Source organism: Ochotona princeps, chromosome 16 (genome assembly GCF_030435755.1).
Source record: "Ochotona princeps isolate mOchPri1 chromosome 16, mOchPri1.hap1, whole genome shotgun sequence".
Lineage (NCBI taxonomy): Eukaryota > Metazoa > Chordata > Mammalia > Lagomorpha > Ochotonidae > Ochotona > Ochotona princeps.
Window position 1 is genome coordinate 47,057,616 of NC_080847.1, and position 24,230 is coordinate 47,081,845.

A 24,230-nucleotide genomic window follows, 5' to 3' on the forward strand; every position below is an offset into this window, starting at 1 on the left:
AGATCTTCCATCCGCTGATTCACTCCCCAAGTAGCTCCAACAGCAGGAGCTTCTTGGTCTCCCACACAGGTGCAGCGTCCTATGGCTTTGCGGCATCCTCAACTGTCTTCCCAGGATAGAAGCAGGGAGCTGGATAGGAAGCGAGGCTGCTGGGACACAAACTGGTGCCCATTTGAGATCACGGTGTGTGCAAGGTGAGGACTTTAGGCTACTGTTCTGGGCCCCAGTCCCAGCTGCTTTACATCTCAACCAGCTCCCTGCTAGCGCACCTGGGAAGCAGTGCCTAGGCCCCTGGCTTCAGCCCGACCAGCCCTGGCCACTGCAGCTATCTGGGTAATGAATCAGTGGGAAGATCTTTCTCTGTCCTCTCTGAAAATGCTTTTCCAATAAAAATAAATCTTTTTTTTAAAAAGAGGGTATAAAAGGGATAATATTTGGAAGTAATCAGCTGACGGATGTTAGGGAGATGCCAGAATACGTGGAAGTATGTCTTGCTGTGTTGTTAGCGATGAAAATTTTGAAGTGTATTTCTTAGAATAATTTCAAAACATGTATTTTTTTTGGAATCACTGCAAGTGCTGGGTCAGTTTGTGTCCCAGCAGCTCCGCTTCCCATCCAGCTCCCTGTCTGTGGCCTGGGAGAGCAGTCAAGGACGACCTGGGGCTTTGGTACCCTGCAGCCACATGGGAGACCCAGAAGGAGCTCCTGGCTCCTGGCTTCGGATTGGCTCAGCTCCAGCCATTGCTGCTGCTTGGGGAGTGAACCATGTGACTGATGATCTTCCTGTCTGTCTCTCCTCTCGGTATATCTCCCTTTCTAATAAAAATAAATCTTACAAAAAAAAAAAAAAACAAAAAACAAAAACCCAACTTTCTTTGGCATACAGTTTTGAGTTTCAGCTGATGTCAAAAACACGGCAGTTGAGAAACAGTATTTCTCACCCTAGAAAGATCCTGGCACCCCCCAAAACTCCAACCCTGAGGAAAGCACCAGATGTTTTGATCTCTTTCCCTGAAGTTTTGCCGCTTTCGGAATGCAGTCTGTAACTCCTGAAAAATTCATGCCTGCTGCGCCACAGGCATTTGAAAGCGACGTTCTGGAGGTAATTTCAACATGAGTTGAATATTATTATCAACCTCCACGTGTCGGCAAACAACCGTGCCCCGCTTTTACATAGCTGGAAAACCAAAGTGTCCTTCAACCTGGCAGCATGTGAGGTTGGAGAGTTGGCACTAGCTCACCTCCTCTACACGTTGGTTTTCCACGTCAAGCTTTCTGGCTAGGTAACTTCAGAGCCGATGCTGTGCGTATTTTCTCAGGCCCGGCCCTGGGATCCCGCAGCGCCAGAGCTTTCACGGCCACGCCGCGGGTAGCGCGCGTGCGCCTCCCGGCCCCCTCGCGGCCTCCGTAGTCCTCCTTCCGCACTTGCGTGCCGGTTGTCATGGCGGCCGTCCGCAAACCTGTGTTGCTCGGCCTTCGAGACGCTGCGGTGCGCGGCCACCCGACGGGACCCGGCGCCTGGACTGCGAGCAAGCTGGGCGGCGTGCCGGTGAGGGCGGGTGCCGGCGAGGGCGGGTGCCGGCGAGGGGCTGCGCGGGGCTCCGCGGGGTTCTGAGCGCCTCCTTGTGCCTTCAGGACGCCCTGCCCGCCGTGGCGGCACCCAGGCCGGCGTGTGCGCGCTGCGGGGCGCCGCTCGCCCTGGTCGTGCAGGTGTACTGTCCGCTGGAGGGGTCCCCGTTTCATCGGTTACTCCACGTGTTCGCCTGCGCCCGTCCGGGGTGCGGTGGCAGTAGGGCGCACAGGTAGGCAGGGCGGTCCTGGACCTGCTAACCCCCTTCCCGGGACGAGAGCGCGACCCCGGGGCGAAGGGGGTGTCGGAGGGTCCCTGGGGGGAGCCTCACGGCCGTCCGTCTTTACCCTGAAGCTGGAAGGTGTTCCGCTCCCAGTGCCTGCAGGTGCCCGAGAAGGAGGCGCAGCTCCCTCAGGTAAAGCGGTCAGAGTTGGCTTATAATGGTTTGTTGTAATTGGAGGGTGTTTGCTAGAATAGTGTGTAAGGACAGACTTTCCAGAGGTATATTCATGGGTTTTAATCTTTAAAGTAAATAAATAAATAAATAAATAAATAAATAATTTTTCTTGAGGTTTTGTGAGTTATTTTAATTTACACTGAAAGTCTAAAGACATACAGCTTACTTTTTTCCCGCTAATTTGTTAAAATGCACGGGTCTGTTCCTGTGTGTTGTAATAGCTATGTTTAAAGTACATCTGTTTCCTCTCATGTGTAGCTACCAGAATGTGCATCTGTAAGAAATGAAGTAATGTAGAAGTAAAAGAGATGAAGGCAGCCACAGAGAAAAATTCAGGCTTTCTTGGCTAAGTAAATGTTATCTTTTATATGCAGAGTCTTTCTCTTATTCCTTATGACGTTTTTATTTGAAAGACAGATTTACAGAGAAACAGAGAGGGAGAGAGAGCTTTCATCTGCTTTTTCACCCCCAATTGTACATAATGACCAGGAGCCAAGAGCTTCATCTAGGTCTGCCACAGAGGTGCTGGAGCCCCTGGCCCTCTGCTGTCCTCCATTGCCCTCCCAGGCCAGAAGCAGGGAGCTGGATGGGAAGTGGAGCAGCTGGAACATGAACTGGTGTCCATGTGGAGTGCTGGTGCTTACAGGCAGAGGATTAGCCTGTTGAACCACTGTGCCAGCCCCTTATTCTTTTTTTTTTTTTTAAAGATTTATTTTATTTTTATTGCAAAGTCAGATATCCAGAGAGTAGGGGAGACAGAAAGATCTTCCGTCCGATGATTCACTCCCCAAGTGAGTGCAATGGCCGGTGCTACACCGATCCGAAGCCAGGATCCAGGAACTTCTTCCGGGTCTCCCACATGAGTGCAGGGTCCCAAAGCTTTGCCCCATCCTCGACTGCTTTCCCAGGCCACAAGCAGGGAGCTGGATGGGAAGTGGGGCAGCCGGGATTAGAACCGGCGCCCATATGGGATCTCGGCGCATTCAAGGCGAGGACTTTAGCCGCTAGGCCACGGCGCCGGGCCCAGCCCCTTATTTGGATTGATTTGTTTGTTTAAAAGGTGAAGCCACATAAATAGATCTTCCATTCATTTGTTCAGTCTGCGAGTGCCTGCAACAGTTAGGGCAGGATTAGGCTGAACCGTTGAGCCCAGAACTTGGTCTGGGTCTCCTATGTGGGTGTCAGGCATTGGCTGTCAGGTGGGTACCAGCAGGAAGCTGGGTGTGAGGTTAAGTGGTGGTGAACCACACCGAGGCACTCTGGTACCGGATGCAGGCTTTCCTAGAGGCATCTCAGCTACCTTGCCATGCTGGGTCTTGTTTGTTCATCTGACAGGCAGCTACCGAGTGAGCTCTCATTCACTAATCGCTTCCCTGAATGCTGCCAGCAGCCGGGCGTTGGGGAACTCAGGCCAGGTGTGCCCTGTGATCGGCGGACAGATCCAGCTACTTGAGCCGTGATCCTTGCCTCCCAGTCACCACTGTTGGCCAGGCATAATGCCAGCAGTACAGGGAATAAAGAGATGAGGATGGTGGTGCTTGCTTAGCGTGGCTAGGGTTCCATTCCAGGGATGGGGTGGCAATAGGGGGTACTTTCTAGCTGACCCAGAGGACTGGGTGGTTCCTCCTTGGCTAGGCTGGGGAAGGTGGCTCCAAGAATGACCATGAGAACCAGCCCACCAGGGAGCTGCTGGGCTGCCCGTCATGGGGTCTGGTGAGCTGCGAGCCATTGTCATCACACAAGTGCCAATGCCAGAGCCTTGCTCTATCTGTGTGTGCAGAATGGCTGCCGTGTTTGCCCCTGCAACCGCCTCAAGTCTGTGTGTCCAGTGGATTTCCTGTGCAGTGCCTGGCTCAGGTGCTTAGTTGACTGATCCTCACCTTGCAAACACTGGGATTCTATATGGATGCTAGTTCATGTCCTGGCTGCCCCATTTCCCATCCAGCTCCCTGCTTGTGGCCTGGGAAAGCAGCAGAGGATGGCTCAAAGCTTGGGACCCTGCACCATGTGGGAGACCTGGAGAAGGCTCCTGGCTCTTGGCTTTGGATCTGCTCAGCTCCAGCCATTGCAGCCCTTTGGGGAGTGAACCAGTGGATGGAAGATCTTTCTGTTTCTTTCTATAATCTGCCTTTCCAAAAAAAAAAAAAAAAAAGAAAGATCTCTTTGGCAGACCTCTGATCACTCCTAAAATCCTGGCTACTGCACTGCAGAGCAGTTTTGGGGGCAGGTAGTTGAGGAAACTGGATCCTGAGTCTTACACACACTGCCCTGGACAAGGGGAAACAAGTTTTAAGTCTGTTGAGTAGATAGAGTCCAGGAAGTAGCACTGGGCTGTTGCCAGCTGGAAAGGGGCAGTACGAAAGCATCTCCAGGAAGTCAGAGGGATGATTGGCTAAGGTCAGAGGAGCAGCTGAGACCACCCCATGTGCCTGGCCCGTATTCACTCAGTGTTTTCCCAGAAACAGGAAAATGGCCTCGATGCTCAGGACTGGTGTGATGGTGCCGATGACTGGGGAAGTGACAGCGAGGAGGTGCCTCCATCACAGGCGCCCTTGGATTGTGGGAATGGACCCAACAGCTCTAAAGGCAGAGACTGGACCACGCAGCTGCAACACCTCCACCTGCAGGACGCGGCGCCGGATGCCACTCAGCAAGGCCAAGGGGTGACCTTGCCCACTGTGCCACCACTGCAGTTCCTGCCGTACTACATTGCAGTGGTGGATGAAGATGACTACAGGGACTGTGCAGGCCTGGACCATGCCCAAAACCTTCTGCGGGACTATCAGCACAGAGAAGGGGTCGCCCTGGACCAGCTGTTGTCCCAAGAGTAAGGGCGGTGGGTGGCTGGTCCGCGAGCTGCCGCCAGGGAAACTTTGACCTTCATCCTGGTGCATGGGGGCTTTCTTAGGCACAACCAGTGTGGCAGGACCTTCCTCCCTCACAGGCAGGCATCAATGGGTTTCCTTATCATGCAACTTGGAGTTAGCTTGAAAGTCCTTGGATCAGTTAGCAAGTGTGCCCAAGAACATGAACAAAAGCGAACAATAAGAAGTTAAAAATTGTCACACATTTATAGCAAATGCGGTTAGGATTGCTGTAACTGGGTAAGGCCAGTGCTGGGAATCAGGAACTCAATGCAGCTCTCCCACCCGGGTGGCGGGGACCGAGCTGTTTGAGCCCTCAGCTGCTGTCTTGAAGAGGGGTTGGCGTTTTAGCCGGAAGCTGAATCAGAACGAGTCGCCACTCCAACCCGGGCACTCTGATTCATGCCATGGGCATTCTAAGCAGTGGCTCAGCAGCCTGATCCTGTCATGACTTTTTTTTTTTTAAGATTTATTTAATTTTATTGGAAAGGCAGATATACAGAGAGGAGGAGACAGAGAAGATCTTCTGTCTGATGGTTCACTACCCAAGTGGCCACAATGGCTGGAACTGAACCAATCCGAAGCTAGAAGCCAGGAGCTTCTTCCAGGTCTCCCACGTGGGTGCAGGGTCCCAAGGCTTTGGGCCACCTTTGCATTCCCAGGCTGCAAGCAGGGAGCTGGATGGGAAGCAGGGCTGTTGGGATTAGAACCAGTGACCATATGGGATCCTGGTACGTTCAAGGCAAGGACTTTAACAGCTATACTATCACCCCTGGCCCTCCTGTCATGACTTCTTAAATAGTTATCCGAGTTAGGGCCTGGCACAATAGCGTAGTGGTATCTGCCTTTCCAATAAGAATAAATAAATCTTTAAAAAAAAATAGTTATCCCAGGGTTAAAAATAGCCTGTGAGACGGATGGGACATCAGGTTACAAATGATATATACCATATTAAATATTAGTATTGTTTAAGTTGTATGTGTGTATCTTGTTTCCCCTTGTAAACATTAATTCTTTGGCTTAGAGAGACTCAAACAGTGTTTTCTGCTTCTCTCTTTAGTCTTCCTAATGATGGTGATGAAAAATATGAGAAGACCGTAATTAAAAGTGGAGACCAGCTATTTTACAGATTCATGAAGAGAATTGCGGCTTGTCGGGAGCAGATTTTGAGGTGATGGACACGCATGTGCTTCCTTTGTTTTGTATCATCCACGTCCCTCGCATTAGCTTGGAAAGCACAGGATAGGATCATGAGAACAGCAGCATCGCAGGGCTCCTGAAGCTTGAGGAGAACCACTAGTATATGCAAAGACTATGGAAAATAGGATTAAAGGATAAAGTTATTTCATTGCACCAAAGTTCAATTTGAGAGGGAGAGAAGGAAAACTGGTGTTTTCTGGTTAATTCCTCAGTTACTCTTGATAGTGAGGGCCGGGCCAGGCTAATGCCCGCGGGGGGCACCTCCCACACGGGTATCTGGAGCCAACACTGTGGCCTCCCAGGGTGTGCCTTAGCAGGAAGCTGGGAGCCAGAGCCCAGGCAGGACCTGAAACCAGGTGTTCCAGTGGGGTGTGAGAGACGTCCCAGCTGCTGTGCAGATGTTCACCTCAAAATTATAATTTTTAAAAAACATCATCGGAACCTGGTGTGATAACGTAGTGGCTAAATGCTAAACCTTACATGCGCCAGGATCCCATATGAACACCAGTTCGTGTCCCAGCTGCTCGACTTCCCATCCAACTTCCTTCTTGTGGCCTGGGAAAGCAGTAAAGCCTTGGTACCCTGCACCTATGTGGGAGACCTGGAAGAAGCTCCTGGCTCCTGGCTTCAGATTGGCTCAACCTCAGCTATTGTGGCTACTTGGGGAGAGAATCAGTGGAGGGAAGATCATTCTTTCTGTTTTTCCTTCTTTCTGTAAAATTTGCCTTTCCAATAAAAATAAGTAAAATCTAAAAAACAAACCAAAACGGCATAACTGGAACCATAAACTCAGTATAAGTTTTCTTTTTCAGTGAACATATATTTATGTAGTAAAATTTCTCCAAAACATTTTCTCTGCTTTTCTTGAAACTTTTTACTAGGTAATAACATAGAGTGTTGCGAGCCAGCACACAACAATCCTGCTACAAACGGAGCTGAGGGACAGGAGATGAAAGACTTAGAAATACAAGAATCAAGACTGAAAGCGCAGACCAGCTGGATGGAAAGTGGAGCTGCCGGGATTAGAACCGGCTCCCATGTGGGATCTTGGCGCTTTCAAGGCGAGGACATTAACAGCTACGCTATCACTCCGGGCCCTAGAATTTCATATATTTTTTTTTTTTTTTAAGTGTTTCTTGGGTTCAGCATTATAACATAGTTGGCTAAGGCTCTTCCTGCAGTGTCAGAAAACCATTTGAGTGCTTGTTGAATGCTCGTTGAAGTCCCATTTGCTTCGCTTCTGATCCAGCTCCCTGTCTTTGGCCTGGGAAATCAGTTGAGGATGGCCCTAGTCCTTTGGACCCTGCACCCGCGTGGGAGACCCGGAGCAAGCTCCTGGCTCCTGGCTTCGGATCGGCGCAGCTCCTGCTGTTGCAGCCACTTGGGGAGTGAACCAAAATGGACGACTTCTCTCTGTCTCCTTTCTGTGATTGCTTTCTTCTTTTCTTCTTCTTTTTTAAAAAAGACTTATTTTTATTGGAAAGGCAGATATACAGAGAAGAGGAGAGAGGAAAATCTTCCGTCTGATGATTCACTCTTCAAGTGACCATAACGGCTGGAACTGTGCTTATCTGAAGCCAGGAGCCAGGAACTTCCTCCAGGTCTCCTACACAGGTGCAGGGTCCCAAGGCATTAATTCACCACAGAGAAAACATCAGAGAGTTGAGCAGATTCAAAGCCAGGAGACCAGAGCTGCTTCTGGGTCTCACACATGGGTACAGGGTCCCAAGAGTTTGGGCTGTCCTCGACTGCTTTCCCAGCCCACAAGCAGATTGGGAGCTGGATGTGAAGTGGAACAAGCAGGATACGAACTGGCGGCTTTACGGGTTCCCATTGCATGTAAGGCAAGGATTTTAGCCACTCAAGCATCACACTGGGCCCTTCTTTTACATCTCTTGGTGGTGTTTGTGGACAGCAGAAGGACAGAATGGACAGGGGACACCACATGAAATACAACCAGAGTTGCTGCTCCTGCCTCAGTGCATCTGCAAGAGAAGCGGGTCCAGACCTGGAGGCTTGGCCTGGCTCTGGCCTTCACAGTTGTGCCTCGAGGGCTGCAGAGGTCAGTGGAGGCCAGCAGTGTCCCTTTGCTTACGATGTAATAACTTCACTAGCTACGAGTTTTTCTCTTTGATTTGTACCTGTTTGCTTTCTACCCACCCCTTAATAATCTTAACAGATTAGCAAAAGCAGAAAGAAAATACTTGCAGATACTGGCTGGCTGCAGCTGGCTGTTGCTGTGTGTTTGGGGGAGACAGAGCTGCAGGGTCCAGCGGTGGTATCTGCTTTCTGTGAATTCTTCACGATCCCGAGACAAGGGTCTTGTGGATGGTCAGCTTTCTCTGAACTCGTTGGCAGGGAGGACACAGGCTTGTACTTCCTCAGCCTTTGTGTGCTGGAGCCAGCACGCTTTTAAACAAGACAGGGATGGAAAAGAAGTGTAGTCACAGCTTTAGAAAATTTAACTTTGGGCACATGACTTTCTCTCCCCCCCTTTTTTTTAAAATTTATTTATTTTTGTTTGAAAGTCATATGCAGAGAGAAGGAGATATATTCCAAAGGCAGGACTTGGGAGCTTCTTCTGGGTCTCCCACGGGGGCCCGGGGGCCCAGGTTCCCAAGGTCTTGGACCATTCTCTGTGGCTTTCCCCATAGGAGCTGGATGGGGAAAACAAGCAGGACGTGAAGTGGTGCCCAAATGGGATGCCGGCGCTGCAGCTGGAGGCTTAGCTTACAATGCCATGGTACCAAGCCTTTCATTTTGTCTTCTGTAAAGAAGGCCTAATACCTGCTTAAGGTTTAAAATTAAAGCCTGGGGCTCGGCAGCGTGGCCTAGTGGCTAAGGTCCTTGCCTTGATCCCATATGGCCGCTGGTTCTAATCCCAGCAGCTCCACTTCCTCTCTATCTCTCCTCCTCTCAGTATATCTGACTTTGTAATAAAAATAAAATAAATCTTTAAAAAAAAAATTAAAGCCTGAGGTTCCTTTTTTATCAGTTCAACTGGTAGTTATTGTTTGAAGGTACAGACAGAGGTACCAACAGAGAATCCACCTGCAGTTCTGCCTGCTGCCTGCCCATTGCTTTATTGACATAGTCTGAAAGTTTATGAGCCTTTTGGATAGTGAGGGCCGTGTAACAGCTTGATTGAGCCTAGGATACTGTCCACGTTGGTATCCCCTGGGTAGCATTCACTGGGGGATTTTTTTTTTAAGATCGATTTATTTGTAATTGAAAGACATCAGATTTACAGAAAGAAGTAGACAGACAGATCTTCCATCCGCTGGGTTACTCCCCAGCTGGCCACAATGCCAGGGCTGAGCCAATCTGAATCAGGAGCCAGGAGCTGTTTCAGGTTCTCCCACATGGATGCAGGCTTTGGGTCATCCTCCACTGCTTTCCCAGGATATAAGCAGGGAGATGGGTGGGAAGTGGAGCCATCAGGACATGAACTGGCACCCATGACTATGATTTGGTTGTACTTTTTTTCCTATTTTATTTGGAAGGCAGAGTGGTACAGAGAGATCCTTGATCCGCTGTTTTTCTGACAAGTAATGATGTTGAGCTTTTCATGGGCATATTTGGCATCCGTTTATCTTCTGTAGTGAAATGTGTGTTTACGTTTTTTTTTTTTTGAAAGGCCTAGCGAGACCTTCCAATCCCTGGTTAACTCTTCCAAGACCTGCAACAGCTGGGGTTTAGGTCATACTAAAGCAAGGAACCTGAAACTCATTCCGGTCTCCTGGTCGGGTGGTAGGTGTTGTCTGCTGCCTCCAGGGGTGCGCCTGAGCAGGAAGCCGGGGAACAGGCATGCACCCAGCACCTGAACCGAGTAGCTTTGTTCTTGGCGATAAGTGTCCTGAGCCGTGTTTAATCACTTTGCCGAACAACCCGCCCTGCATTGATATTTCACGGTTTTGTTGAGGAGTAATTGATAAAATAGACTGCCAGTATTTATAGTATGCACACTGATTAATTTTATCCTCTGAACACACATGAAGTCGTCATCATGTTCAGGGTGTGGCTAAAAGTGCAAGTTCACCTCTGTACCATTCCCTGCCAGCTCCCCCCAGCTCCGGGAGAACACTGTCTTCTGTCATTGTGCCTGAGTATGTTTCCCGTGTATTTATGTAAATGAACTCATAAGGTTATGTGTTTCGGATGGTCTGATTTCCTGTAGCATAATTATTTAAGAATTCATGCTTGTTAGGTGTTTCCACAGTTCGTTTCCAGGGCAGGGGTTTGATTGGCAGTCAAGGGGATCACATCCCATCTGGGGTGCTTGTTTCTGCTTCCTGCTGATGCAGACCCTAGGAAGCAACGTCACGCGCAGGTAACTGGGTGCTTCCCTCTGGGGTCAGAGACCTGGGTTCAGTTACTGGCTCTTGGCTTTGGCTGACTCGGTACCAGCTGTTGGCAGGAATTTAGGGAGTGAACCTGCAGGTGGGAGCTCTCCTGGCTTCTTTGTTTCTCAAAACGAATTAAAATCAAGAAATAGTTCAGTGACAGGGGTTAGGGCATATGGGTCAAGCTACCGCCTGCAATGCCTGTATCCCCCATCAGAGTCCCTAGAATCAATTCCCTCCTCTGGTCCCAACCCAACTTCCTGCTAATATGGAAGTTAGGGGGATGGCAGGCAATGACTTGAGCACTTAGGATACTGCCACACATTCAACTTGGAATTCTGGTCTGGATTTGATTAGGCCCAGCACCAGCAGGGGCAAGCATTTGAATCAGTAATCTTCTCTCATTTCTGTTCTGCTTTTCATTTTTTTTTTTTTTTAAGATTTATTTATTTTTGTTGGAAAGTCAGTTTTACAGAGAGAAGGAGAGACAGAAATATCTTCCGTTCATGGTTCACTCCCAAAGTGGCCACAATGGCTGCACCTGAGCCGATTTCAAGCCAGGAGTCAGGAGCTTCTTCTGGGTATCCCACTTGGGTACAGGGTCCCAGGTCATTGGAATGTCCTTTACTGCTTTCCCGGACCACAGACAGGGAGCTGGATGGGAAGTGGAACAGCCGGGACACGAGCCACCTCCCATATGGGATCCCAGTGTGTGCAAGGTGAGAACTTTAGCTACTAGGCTACCTTGCCGGGCCTTGTTCTGCTTTTCAAATAAAAAAAATGTATTTTTTATTAAGATTTATTCTGTTTTTATTGGAGAGTCAAATTTACAGAGAGATGGAGAGATTAAGTATGTATTTTTTATTTGAACTAATTTTAAAATTGTTATTATCATTCTATGATACAGTTCTATTGGCCCTGGGATTTCCCCTGCCTCCTTCCCCCGCTGACTTCCCCTATATTATTACTATAGCATAGCTTGTCATAAACAGTCACATGTCCATCATTGTGGTCATGGACAACAGCAGAGAGTCCAGCATCCTATTGTCAAGATACAGCTAATAGTTTCATTAGTATCCATCTTTGATCTGGAAGTAGAGATGCGCACTGCCCTGCCTCCTCACATCTGGACATGACAGTCTCCATTACAGTCACCACACATCCTCACATCTGGACATGACAGTCTCCATTACACGGTCACCACACATCCTCACATCTGGACATGACAGTCTCCATTACACAGTCACCACACATCCCTTTTAAATGAAAGGTGACGGGCCCGGCGGTGTGGCCTAGCGGCTAAAGTTCTCGCCTTAAAAGCCCCGGGATCTTATATGGGCACCGGTTCTAATCCTGGCAGCTCCACTTCCCATCCAGCTCCCTGCTTGTGGCCTGGGAAAGCAGTTGAGGACAGCCCAAGGCTTTGGGACCCTGCACCCACGTGGGAGACCCAGAAGAGGTTCCTGGTTCCCGGCATTGGATCGACGCACCGGCCGTTGCGGCTCACTTGGGATGTGAATCACGGACGGAAGATCTTCCTCTCTGTCTCTCCTCCTCTCTGTATATCCGGCTTTCCAATAACAATAAAATCTTTAAAAAAAAAAAAATGAAAGGCGACAATACAAAATCAACAACAGGAAGAAAAAGAAATTAACAACACCATGAATTTCTCAAGAGGTTTTGATAGTTCAACAGTTCTGAATTGCTGGCAATCCCGCCACTCCTGTCACAGCGAAATCTCTTCAATCCACTGGCTGCTATATTCCACATTAGTGTCTCCATCTGCCCAGATCTTCACTGCCAACGATTGGCTGGGATAGTTGATCAATTTGTTTTGTCCTCTGTCCTCTGCCATGGTACCAAGTGTCCTCTGCAGATATACTGATCCGAAGCCAGGAGCTAGGAGCTCTTACGGGTCTCCCATGTGGGTGCAGGGTCCCAAGGCTTTGGGCTGTCTACGACTGCTTTCCCAGGCCACAAGCAGGGAGCTGGATGGGAAATGGAGCTGCTAGAATTAGAACTGCTGCCCATATGGGATCCCGATGCATTCAAGGCAAGAACTTTAGCCACTAGGCCACTGCACTTTGCCCTGAATAGCCAATTCTTACAATGCCAGTTTTGATTTATAACTGACTACTTTTCTCAAATTTTGAGAGAGGAGTGTCAGGTCTCCCATCAAAGGAGGCAGGCTTAGTGCATAAAATGTCAGCCTCCCACTTCAGAGTGCCTGAGTTCAAATTCTGCCTCTGCTGCTGTTCCAGCTTCCTGCCGGTGTCTACCCGAAGAGGCATCAGATGGTCACTAGACATTTTGTCCCTGCCACTCAGTGTGAGACTTGGATGGGGCTCCTGGCTTCTGGCTTCATCCTGACCCAGCTCTGGCAGTTGCAGGCATTTGTGAAGGCTTTGTTCTCATGTTCACATTATATGCTTTTTCTTTTCACCAGGTGGATGATTTCTTACTTTTGCTTATGTGTTTTGATTTATACGGTTTCAATTTTTCTGAGCTTTGTGGATCTGTGTTTATAGGTCGATGTCTTTAATTAATTAATGAAAAATTTTGTATGTTTAGACTCTTCATACCATAGTTCTTAAATCCTTTCTCTTTTGTTTCACTTTAAATAATTTAGTCTTCTAGGCCCAGCATGGTAGCCTAGTGGCTAAAGTCCTCACCTTGCATGCACTGGAATCCCATATTGGCACTGATTCTAATCCCGCCGGCCCCACATCCCAGCTCCCTGCTTGTGTTTGGTAAAGAAGTCAAGGGCAACCCAGGACCTGCATCCTGCAGCCATGTGGAAGACCCTGAGGCTCATCCAGGCTCCTTCCTGGCTTTGGTCCAGCTCAGCTCTGGCCATTGCGGCTGCTTGGGGAATAAATCAATGGACAGAAGATCTTCCTCTCTGTCTCTTCTCCTCTCTGTATATCTGACTTTGTAATAAAAATAAATGAATCTTCAAAAAAAAGTTTAGTCTCTCAGGGACCGGCAGCATGGCCTAGTGGTTAAAGTCCTCGCCTTGAACGCGCTGGGATCCCATATGGGCACTGGTCCTAATCCCGGCAGCTCCACTTCCCATCCAGCTCTCTGCTTGTGGCCTGGGAAAGCAGTCAAGGGTGGCCCAAAGCCTTGGGACCCTGCACCCGCATGGGAGACCCACAAGAGGTTCCTGGTTCCCGGCTTCAGATTGGTTCAGCTCCAGCCGTTACACTCACTTGAGGAGTGAACCATCGGACACAAGATCTTCCTCTCTGTCTCTCCTCCTCTCTGTATCTGCCTTTCCAATAAAAATAGATAAATCTTAAAAAAAAAAAAAAGAATTTCATTCAAAGTTAACATCCAAGTGAATACAAGAAATTTTAGAACGTGTAAATCTGAGAAAAACTAAACTTTTTTTTTTAAAGATTTATTTATTTTTATTACAAAGTCAGATATACAAAGAGGAGGAGAGACAGAGAGGAAGATCCTCCGTCCAATCATTCACTCCCCAAGTGAGCCGCAACGGCCGGTGCTGCGCCAATCTGAAGCCAGGAACCAGGAACCTCCTCCAGGTCTCCCACGCGGGTGCAGTGTCCCAATGCATTGGGCCGTCCTGGACTGCTTTCCCAGGCCACAAGCAGGGAGCAGAATGGGAAGCAGGGCTGCTGGGATTAGAACCGGCGACCATGTGAGATCCTGGTGCGTGCAAGGCAAGGATTTTAATCACTATGTTATCGAGCTGGGTCCTGAATGAAATTGTTTATTTCTCATGTAGCATTTTTCATTTCCAGCATTTCTGTATCAGTCTGTTGCGGTTGCTGTTTCTGGGCTAACTTCCCCCATCTGTTTATGTCTATTTCCCTTTTCCATCATATTTTATTTTTACATATTTTGTTATGCGTATTTGACATCCTTGTGTGGTAGATGCATCATCTATCTTGCTGTGGGCATTCCCAGTAACTTTTTCAATTACCTGTCAGGGAGAGTGCGTTGGAGGGCGCTGGATCCTGAAGTTTAGGCTGGGCCCTTCCTGCTGGAGGCCGAAGGCAGGGGGCTAAGCCATGTGAGTTTGCAGTGGTGTTGGCGCTGGACTTTGTTGCCACGTTAGTTAAATTTCCATTTACATGGGCTCGAGCACCTGCTACCAGACCTTGAACTTCAGGTTTCCTGCTTTCTGCCTTGGGTCTCTCAAGACCTTGTTATCTGCTCTTCTTTTTTCATTAATTTTTAAAATTTATTTTATTGGAAAGTCAGATATACAGAAAGGAAGAGATAGAGAGAAAGATCTTCCATCCGCTGATTGGCTCCCAAAGCGGCCACAATGCCCAGAACTTCTCCAATCTAAAGCCAGGAGCCAGGAGCTTCTTCTGGGTCACTCACACAGGTTTAGCGTCCCAAGGGCTTTGGGCCGTCCTTGACTGCTTTTCCAGGTCATAAGCAGATAGCTGGATGGGAAGTGGAGCTCCCAGGATTAGAACCCGCATCCATAGGGGATTCGAGGGTATCTGCTAGGCTTGTCTGATCTTGCTTTGTTGCTAATGTTCTTCGAGACAGAGTGTTCAGCATGGTCTTGGATGTTGGACTGGGACCTGGAGGTGACTGACTCCAGCTCCCCGTGTTTTTGTCCTAGGTACTCTTGGAGTGGAGAGCCTCTCTTGTTGATGCGTCCCGTCTCGGACGTCACAGAGCCCCCAGCCTGCAGTCACTGCGGAGGTCCGAGGACGTTTGAATTTCAGCTGATGCCAGCACTGGTCAGCATGCTCCAGGCTGCTGATCCAGGTAAGGAGCCCGGCTCTGAGTTGGTGGGTGTCTGGAATAGTTTTGGAATTATTTTAAAAGGAAAGACTCCATTTATATATAATATCTGCTATGCTTTAGTTCTGTTTATTCCCCAAATGACTGCGATGGTCGGTCTGCCTGCCTGCCTGCTTTCTTTCCTTCCTTCCTTCCTTCTGCCCTTGCATCCTTCCTTCCTTGTTTCTTTGGCATAGTTACAGAGAGAGACAGAGAAAGGTCGTTCATCTGCTGGGTCCATCCGTGAATGGCTACAAGAGCCAAGTCTGGACCAGGTGGAAAAAGGAACTTCTCGAGTCTCCCATGTGGCTGCATTGACCAAGAAGATGAGGCGTCTCCTGCTGCTTTCTAGGAACATTAGCATCCCATATGGGTACCGGTTCCTGTCCCAGTTATTCCATTTCTGATCCAGCTCCCTGCTAATGGCCTCTGACTTTGAAGTAAAATAAAGGAATGTTTTTTTTTTTTTTTAAAGATTTATTTATTTTTATTGTAAAGCCAGATACACAGAGAGGAGGAGAGACAGAGAGGAAGATCTTCCATCCAATGGGTCTCTCCCCAAGTGACTTCAACAGCCAGATCTGAGCCGACTAGGAGCCAGGAGCCAGGAGCCTTCTCTAGGTCTCTCACACGGGTGCAGAATCTCAAGGCCTTTGGGCCGTCCTCGACTGCCCTACCAGGCCACAAGCAGGGAGTTGAATAGGAAATGGGGCTGCCGGGATTAGAACCGGCACCCATATGGGTTCCTGGCACTTCCAAGGTGAGGTGTTTAGCCACTATGCTACAGTGCTAGGCCCATAAATGAATCTTAAAAAACAAAACAAAACAAAAAAACGGGGGTGGGTGGGTGGGTGGGTAAGTGCCCAGCTTGGTAATCTAGTGGCTAAAGTCGTCACCATGCACACACTGGGATCCCATATTCATACTAATTGTTATCCAGGCTGCTCCATTTCCCATCCAGCCCAAAGCTTTTGGGACCCTGCACCCACGTGGGAAACCTGGAAGAAGCTCTGGGCTCCCAGATTCAGATCAGCTCAGCTCCAGCTGTTGCGGCCACTTGGGATGTGAATCAGTGTATGAAGATCTTCCTCTCTGTCTCTCCTCTTCTCTGAATCTGACCTTCTAATAAAAATAAATAAATCTGAAAAACAAAGCAGCCTGGACTGGAACCTGTGCCCACATGGCCACATGGGATGCTTGCACTGCAGATGGCAGCTTTGCTTGCTCTGCCACAGTGATGGTCTCATCCTCTTTTATTTTTTATATCTGGCTGGTAATTCTTTTTTTTTTCTTAAGATTTATTTATTTTTTTGGAAAAGGCAGATCAGATTTACAGAGAGAAGGAGAGAACAATCCACTGTTTCATTCCCCGAATGGCTGCAATGGTCAGAGCTGAGCCATTCTGAAACCAATGGTCAGGAGCTTCTTTGGGGTCTCCTATGTGGGTCCAAGGGCCCAAGAACATGGCCCATCATAACACTGCTTTCCCAGGCCATAGCAGGAAGCTGGATGGGAAATGGAGCAGCTATGACACAAATCAGTGTCCATATGGGATGCTGTTGCTTGCAAGTGTGAGGTTAGCCTGTTGAACCACATTGCTCTCTGCACTTTTTTTATAGGAGAGCTTATTTACTTTTTTTTTTTTACAATCTTTTTTTTTAAATAAATTTATTTTTTAGTTTTATTTACATAGTTAAGGAGGATGCGTGCTCATGTGGACTACCAATTAGGAAAGTGGATAAGACAACTGCTTCCAGTCTCCTTTTCTCTTCCTATATGTGGGGATAGTGAGGAGAGAAGGGGAGAGGGCCATTCCCAACAACCCATCCTCATCAGTATCCGGGGATGGGGACAGCCACCCAATGTCCTATCCGGGTCCCCGATGTAGAGCATGTTCCAAGTGTACTGCTGAAGTGTTTTTTTTTTTTAAATAAGACTTATTTATTTGCCTATTTATATTAGAAGGTCAGATACACAGAGAGGAGGAGAGACAGAGAGGAAGATCTTCCGTCTGATGATTCACTTCGCATAAGCAGGGAGCTGGATGGGAAGTGGAGCTGCCGGGATTAGAACTGGCGCCCATATGGGATCCTGGAGCATTCAAGGCTAGGACTTTAGCCGCTAGGCCACAGTGCCGGGCCCCCGAAGTGGTTTTACTAGTTCTGAGATGCTGTTGATTTCGTTGCTTCCAGGTTGAGGAAATCCTTCCACTGGCTGACAGTCTACTTTACAGTCTGCATTCGCTCAGATACTAAACTCACTGCTATAGCTTCGCCCGGAGAGTTGTCCAACTTGTTCTGTCCTCCCTGATACTGGACGCCCTCTGCAGCCCTCAGTGAACTGGATATCATGTCCCCCATGTGCATCTGGCATGCTTACTAGTGGGAACCTCAGCCTTGCTGGGGTGTCCCCTCAGCTCCCTGACCAGGCCCATTCTATGCCACACACCTTGCATGTGCTTTTGGTTGATCTGACCATCCCAGCATAACCCATCACCCATCAGATGTTGCAGACTTGCCTGACCTGGCCCGCCCCCAGTCCCAACTCTCACTGGTTGGTGCTGCAGCTTAGTCTAGCCCTGCATGGACTGCACCCCATCCTGACTCCTGCACATTGTAATGTCCTGTGGTTTGGCCTAGCCCTACCCAGTCTGCCCTCCCTTCCCGAGCTAAACCTGCCAAACCCACACACCTGCCAAGCAGTGAACCAGTCCTGCCTGGCCAGATCAGCAGCCGGCTCTGACTCACCTGCTCAGCAGTGGGAGCTGTGGCCCACCAGGGGAGTTCCCCAAGTTCTCCTACCAGGCCTACTCCCAGACCCTGATCTCATGCATACCAGTGGGTACTGGGCGCTTACTGGGCACAGTCTGCCCCTCAATGTCAGCCTTTATGTGTGCTGTTGGGTGTTGTTGCGTAGTCTGTTTCACACCCTATTCTTGGGTGCGCCTGTGGGTGCTGCAGCTTCAACCAGCCCGGCCTGTTTCCAACCTCAGTTCTCATGATTATTGGTGAGTTCCTTAGTCATGCCTGGCTTGACCCGTCACCACTCCCAGCGCTCAGGTAAACCTGCTAGTGTAGCAGTCCCACAGGGTTGAGCCCACAAATCCCCCACAGGATCTGCTGCCAGACCAAGTTCTCTCACATGCCAGTTAGTGTCATGGCCCAGCCTGACATGGTCCACCCAACACTGGCTTGTGGGTACTGTGTTCGAGCCTTTTCAGGCCCTTCCCCAGCTGTGGGTTTCATGTTGATACCCACAAGCCTAACTCAGGCCCAGTGTTGCCATCTTCAATTTCTCCCTTTACTTTTTTTCTTTTGTCAGTTTTACCATTTTGATTTCTTTCTTTCAAAAGGAAATGTATTTTTTGGTTTTCTTAGTAGTCATTCTGAGGATTACAATTAATGCTTTAAAGCATTAATATAACAATGTAGTTGGATAGTACTAACACACAGAGAAGAGAGAGAGGAAGATCTTCCATCCGATGGTTCACTTCCCAAGTGACCGCAGTGGCTGGAGCTGAACCAATCTGAAGCTAGGAGTCTCTTCCAGGTCTCCCACACGGGCACAGGGTCCCAAAGCTTTGGGCCGTCCTTGACTGCTTTCGCAGGCCACAGACAGGGAGCTGGATGGGAAGCGGGGCCGCCAGGATTAGAACCGTCACCCATGTGGGATTCCGGCGCATTCGAGGTGAGGACTTTAACCACTATGCTATCGTGCCAGGCCCAGTACTAACTTTCAAGAGTATGCAGTCCCCTTCCTTTTTGCTTCATATTGTTATTCTGTTAGAAGCTTTGCGGGACAACCTTATTTTTTTTAAAAGGTTTGTTTATTTGAAAGACCGAGTTAGAGAGAGAGTCAAAGAGACTGAGATCCTCCATCCACTGATGTCCTCCTTAAATGGCCAGCTGTGCAGTGCCAGGCCTTAGTCACGCCAAAGCCAGCAGCCCCTCCTGGATCCCGCACTTGAGTGCCAGGGCCAAGCACTTGGTCACCCCCTGCTTTCCCAAGCACTTTAGCAGAGCGCTGCTGTTGTACCCAGATTGTGAGAGCCCCAGAAATCACCAGGAGTCTGAAGTCGATGCAAGTGCACAAAGGCGGTTTATTTAAACTCGGCATGTCTGAACTTGGGTTCCTGGTTGAGAGCCGGCAACCGACTGACTGGACCAGCAGGCGTCCAGCCAGCAGGGACCAAAACCCCTTAAAGAATGGGGCAGGGAACAGCACATTGACAGGGTTTTTATAGGGGCAGGCCACAATAACTTGAAAAGGGGCAATTCACAATAGCCTGCAAGGTGAGGGGGAAATACCACACATTCCCTGCCTATCTGTACAGCCCAGGACTGGCTCTTCTCTGGTCCAGCAAGTAAGGTAACCACCCACTTAATTACTTGGAGCCATCTGTGAGATAACCAGACTTGGGTGGGCCTTGAATCCTGAGAATTGGAGCCCATAGGTGCTGAAGGTCACATAGGCCCGTTTGACCTACAAGCTCACACAGTTTCTTAGTAACAACAAGCCTTGAACACATGGTTGGGATTTTGATTCTGAAGTTCCTCACTGCATAGGAAGTGGAGCAGCTGGGACTCCAGCCAGCACCCATATGGAGTGTCCGCAAACTCAGACACTTTACCGGCTGCACCGCAGTGCCGGCCCTGGAAGGTCAGCAGCTGAGCCCTGCCCTGACACGCCTTGTGTGTGTCCTGTGGTTTCCTTCTGATGGCCTTCAGTGTGATCGCCACCTTTTGAGTTTTGGCATTTTGATTTTAATGTAAGGCTGATTGTGAATTTTTTTTTTTTTAGTTCACCCAACTTGAAGCGTACATAGCCACTTAAATGTGCACAAGGTGGTTGCTTTTTCTAAAATGATGCAAGTGTTCAGCCAGACTCAGCCAGAACAGCTGCATCAGATGCTGTTGCCAGTTTCCCGGTGTTGAGTGCAGGATTGGATTCCTGGAGCTTCCTGCCTTGACTCCTTCCAGGGCATTGCTCCCAGAATAGATTTGTGATTGATACAGATCTTTTTCTTTAATTTATTTTTATCGTAAAGTCAGATATACAGAGAGGTGGAGAGACAGAGGGGAAGATCTCCCGTCTGATGATTCATTCCCCAAATGACTGCAATGGCCGGTGCTGCGCCGATCCGGAGCCAGGAGCCAGGAACTTCCTACGGGTCTCCCATGTGGGTGCAGGGTCCCAAGGCTTTGGGCCATCCTTTACTGCTTTCCCAGGCCTCAAGCAGGGAGCTGGATGGGAAGTGGAGCTGCTGGGATTAGAACCGTCACCCTTATGGTGCCTTCAAGGTGAGGACTTTAGCCACTAGGCCACCGAGCCAGGGCCCAGTTAATGCAGATAATTATGTGACTATCTTATTGTGTTTTTTTTCCCCTCTGAGGATCATGTAATGTGCATATGAATGATTGTTCTTCTTTTCTGCCTGATTCTTTTGTTTTTTCTGTATTGCACCAACTTGAACCTCTAGTACAGTGTTGAATATAAATTGAGAACAGACATTCTTGTCATCTTTTAGAAAAGATGTATTTTGTGTTTGAAAGGCGGAGTCAGAGAATCCCCTGGCCCACCCCAGCAGCCAGGGCTGGGCCAGGCTGAAAAGAGGAGCCAAAGCTTCTTGATTTTTTTTTTTTAAACATTTATTTAGAAAATAAAGAATTACTGAGGGAGGTCCTCCCTCCGCTGGCTCACTCTCTAGATGCCCACTGTGGCCAGGGCTGGGTTGCCTCGAGTCAGGAACCTGGACCTCCATCCAGGGCAGGGTCACGGGTGGCAGGGACACCGGGACTTGGGCCATCTGTTGCTGCCTTTCCAGGTGCACTGGCAGTGGGCTCAGACCTGAACCAGTGCAATGCTCTGACCTGGGTTGCGCAGGTCGCAAGCAGCAGCTTAACCTGTTGTGCCACAATGCCTGGAGCCTCAGGTAGACTGGTGATTCTTTTTGCTGTCCTGCTTTGTGTTCCATCCAATGATAAATTAATTTTTTTTTAGTCTGAATCTTTGGCAGTGGCGTGCCCTGTTGCATGATATATTTTGTTTTATTTTATTTATTTTTAAAGATTTATTTATTTTTATTGGAAAGTCAGATATACAGAAAGGAGGAGAGACAGAGAGAAAGATCTTCCATCCGATGATTCATTCCCCAAGTGAGCCGCAACAACTGGTGCTGCGCCGATCCGAAGCCAGGAGCCAGGAACCTCCTCCAGGTCTCCCACACAGGTGCAGGGTCCCAAGGCTTTGGGCTGTCCTCGACTGCCCTTCCAGGCCACAAGCAGGGAGCTGGATGGGAAGCAGGGCTGCCGGGATTAGAACTGTCGCCCATATGGGATCCCGGTGTGTTCAGGGTGAGGACTTTAGCCGCTAGGCCACCGAGCCGGGCCCAGGATGATTTATTTTAATGTGGATTTTTAGAATCAGATAGTTTAGCGATTTGTAATAAAGATTTGAGACTTTTGTTTAATGTCTATTTTTGTGCTGCTTTTGAGTCAATCCGCTTTTCTTGGTTAGTGTTCTCTCGAAGCATCCACCGCAGCCTGTACTGGGACTGAAAGCAGAGCACTGTTGTTTAGCTACATGTGTTTCAGCTTGTCAGCTAACCTCATTTCCTATAGCAGCATCTCCTATGGTCTTGAGCCCTCTTTTTCTTTCCGGTCTGTTACCTGGTAATTACTTGGCCTCTTTTCTGGGGCGCAGGTATGATGTGTGCCAGTTGCTGCCCCAAGAATTTTACTGGGCTTAGCATATTAACTCCTTAGCACTGTGATTAATACTATCCTCATCTCAGCAATGAAACTTCCCGCTCAGGGAGATAGAGCCAGGATTTGAACCCAGATAGTCTCGCAGAATCTGCAGGCTTTCCTGTTCTGGGGCTGTCTGGTAGCTTTCTCTTTTCCATGTCTGCTGTGTTTTTCAGGTGTGTCAGTGGAATTTGGGACGATTCTTGTTTATACATGTGAGAGGAGTTGCTGGCCTCCAAACCATCCGACGCCCTTGGAAGAATTTTGCGTTGTACAAGAAGACCCCGATGAATTATTATTTAAGTAGTTTTTACAAAATGTGTATATATTAAAACATGCTGATGTCCACATATGAGAATAGTTCGTTTTAGCTCTCACACGGCCGACTTGTTGAGATGCTGTCCTTTTCTGCTTTGAGCCACCTGTGCTGAGGCTGCTCTGCTTTAGGGTCACTGGCCGTGGATGGTGGCAGTTTGGACAGCGGGTGTTTCCTGCATAGAGTTCTGGAAGAAGGGAAGCAGGGAGCCACAGGCCACTGTCAGAGGCCCCTCTGCACTTCACATCGCCCTTGCTGTCACATCCGACACCTGGGCTTGTCTCAGTCCCTGTAACCCTGGCTGTTTATATATACCTGTCCCCTGTCCTAGCCCAAGTTTTCTGCCCTCACCCACTGTCCATCCCCCCCACACGCTTTTTAAAAAATAGATTTATATATATATTTAAAGATTTATTTTTATTGCCAAGTCAGATATACAGAGAAGAAGAGAGACAGGAGGATCTTCTGTCCAATGAGTCACTCCCCAAGTGACCGCAATGGCTGGTGCTGTGCCAGTCTGAAGCCAGGAGTCAGGAACTTCTTCTGGGTCTCCCACGCGGGTGCAGGGTCCCAAGGCTTTGGGCCATCCTCAACTGCTTTCTCAGGCCACAAACAGGGAGCTGGATGGGAAGTGGAGCTGCTGGGATTAAAACCGGCGCCCATATGGGATCTCGGCATGTTCAAGGTGAGGACTTTAGCCACTAGGCCACCATGCCGGTCCCTTTATATTTATTTGTATTGGAAAGATATACAAAGAAGAGAGAGAGGAAGTTCTTCCATTTACTGACTCACTCCCCAAGTGGCCTCAGCGGTTGGAACTGAGCTAATCTGAAGCCAGAAGCCTGGAGCCTGGAGCCTCTTCCAGGTCTCCCACACAGGTAACAAGGTCCCAAGGCTTTGGGATGTCCTTGACTGCTTTCCCAGGCCACAAGCAGGGAACTGGATGGGAAGCAGAGCTGCTGGGATTAGAACTGGCACCCTTATGTGATCCCAGCATTAGGCCTGTTTTTTGTTGTTGTTGTTTGTTTTTAATGAACTTACATATTTGAAAGGCAGTGTGGCAGAAAGAGGGATTTTCCACCTGCTTGTCCATTGCTTCAGTAGCCTCAGTGGCCATGTCTAGACCCGGCTAAAGCCTTGAGCAAGGAGCCCCATCCTGTGGTTCTTGGTCCATTTTCTGTCAGTTTCCTTGTACATTAGCAGAGAATTAATCCAAAATAGATTATCTGGGACTCGGCCACACTTGGATAGTGGATGTAGGTATCACATGCAGTGGCTTAATCCACTGTGCCACAGTGCCAGTCCCCTCTCTGTTCTGTTCCTACAGCACCACAGGAAGGGGTACCTCGTGTGTCTGCACAGGGTCCCTCTTCCAGCTGCCTGCCTCTCTCGCCTTTGACCACGCAGTGTGTGTGTGTCACAGCCCCTTTCATGCCTCCCCTTGACACCAATGTGAAAACACACGAAGCAGCCATCTTTGGGCGTGCTCCTTGTCTGTGTCAGTGAGAGTGACGAGGCCTAGGTGACCACGGGCTGACACTGTCCTGGCGTTGTCTTAGCAGCCCCACCTGCTCCTCTGCCAGGGACACCTGAAGGACTGTGGCTGTGTGTGCCCACTGCAGATGCTGGTCAGTGAGACCTTGAGGATTGCTAGGCCTGTGGGGTGGAGCTCAGCTTAGCCCTGCAGGGGAGCTATTCAGTGCTCTATCCTACTTGCCAATGACTCCTGTGCACCAGCAGAGTGACTCTCCTCTCTGTATATCTGACTTTGTAATAAAAATCAATAAATCTTTAAAAAAAAAACTATGCATCAAAGAATATAATTTGTTACTTATTCCCCCCCATTTTTATTTTCAAGACAACCATCACTATGGGCGTTACTGTTTTTTTTGCAACAGTGGTGACACCAGTTACAACAATTTAAAGGAATGAGTCAAGCAGATTGCACAATTTTTGGAGTTTTT

General features: G+C 48.8%; 2 protein-coding genes across 2 annotated transcripts in view; one reads left to right on the plus strand and one right to left on the minus strand.

The window, feature by feature from the left end:
- Positions 1–24,230, minus strand: part of LOC131482289 (major allergen I polypeptide chain 1-like) — a 117,668-nt gene that overhangs the window by 31,830 nt on the left and 61,608 nt on the right. The gene's annotated exons all lie outside the window — the stretch shown is intronic.
- Positions 1,392–22,302, plus strand: PDCD2L (programmed cell death 2 like). Its single transcript, XM_004595023.3, has 7 exons — positions 1,392–1,549; positions 1,636–1,802; positions 1,925–1,985; positions 4,487–4,854; positions 5,952–6,062; positions 15,041–15,189; positions 22,127–22,302. The coding sequence occupies exons 1-7, from the start codon at positions 1,442–1,444 to the stop codon at positions 22,255–22,257; spliced, it is 1,095 nt and encodes a 364-aa protein (XP_004595080.2). The 5' UTR covers positions 1,392–1,441; the 3' UTR covers positions 22,258–22,302.

Bases quoted from the DNA above. Each gene is read 5' to 3' on its own strand.
- PDCD2L (XM_004595023.3), top strand. From the start codon at position 1,442: ATGGCGGCCGTCCGCAAACCTGTGTTGCTCGGCCTTCGAGACGCTGCG. The intron at 1,550-1,635 runs GTGAGGGCGGGT...TTGTGCCTTCAG, and splicing joins GCAAGCTGGGCGGCGTGCCG to GACGCCCTGCCCGCCGTGGC. The intron at 4,855-5,951 runs GTAAGGGCGGTG...TTCTCTCTTTAG, and splicing joins GACCAGCTGTTGTCCCAAGA to TCTTCCTAATGATGGTGATG.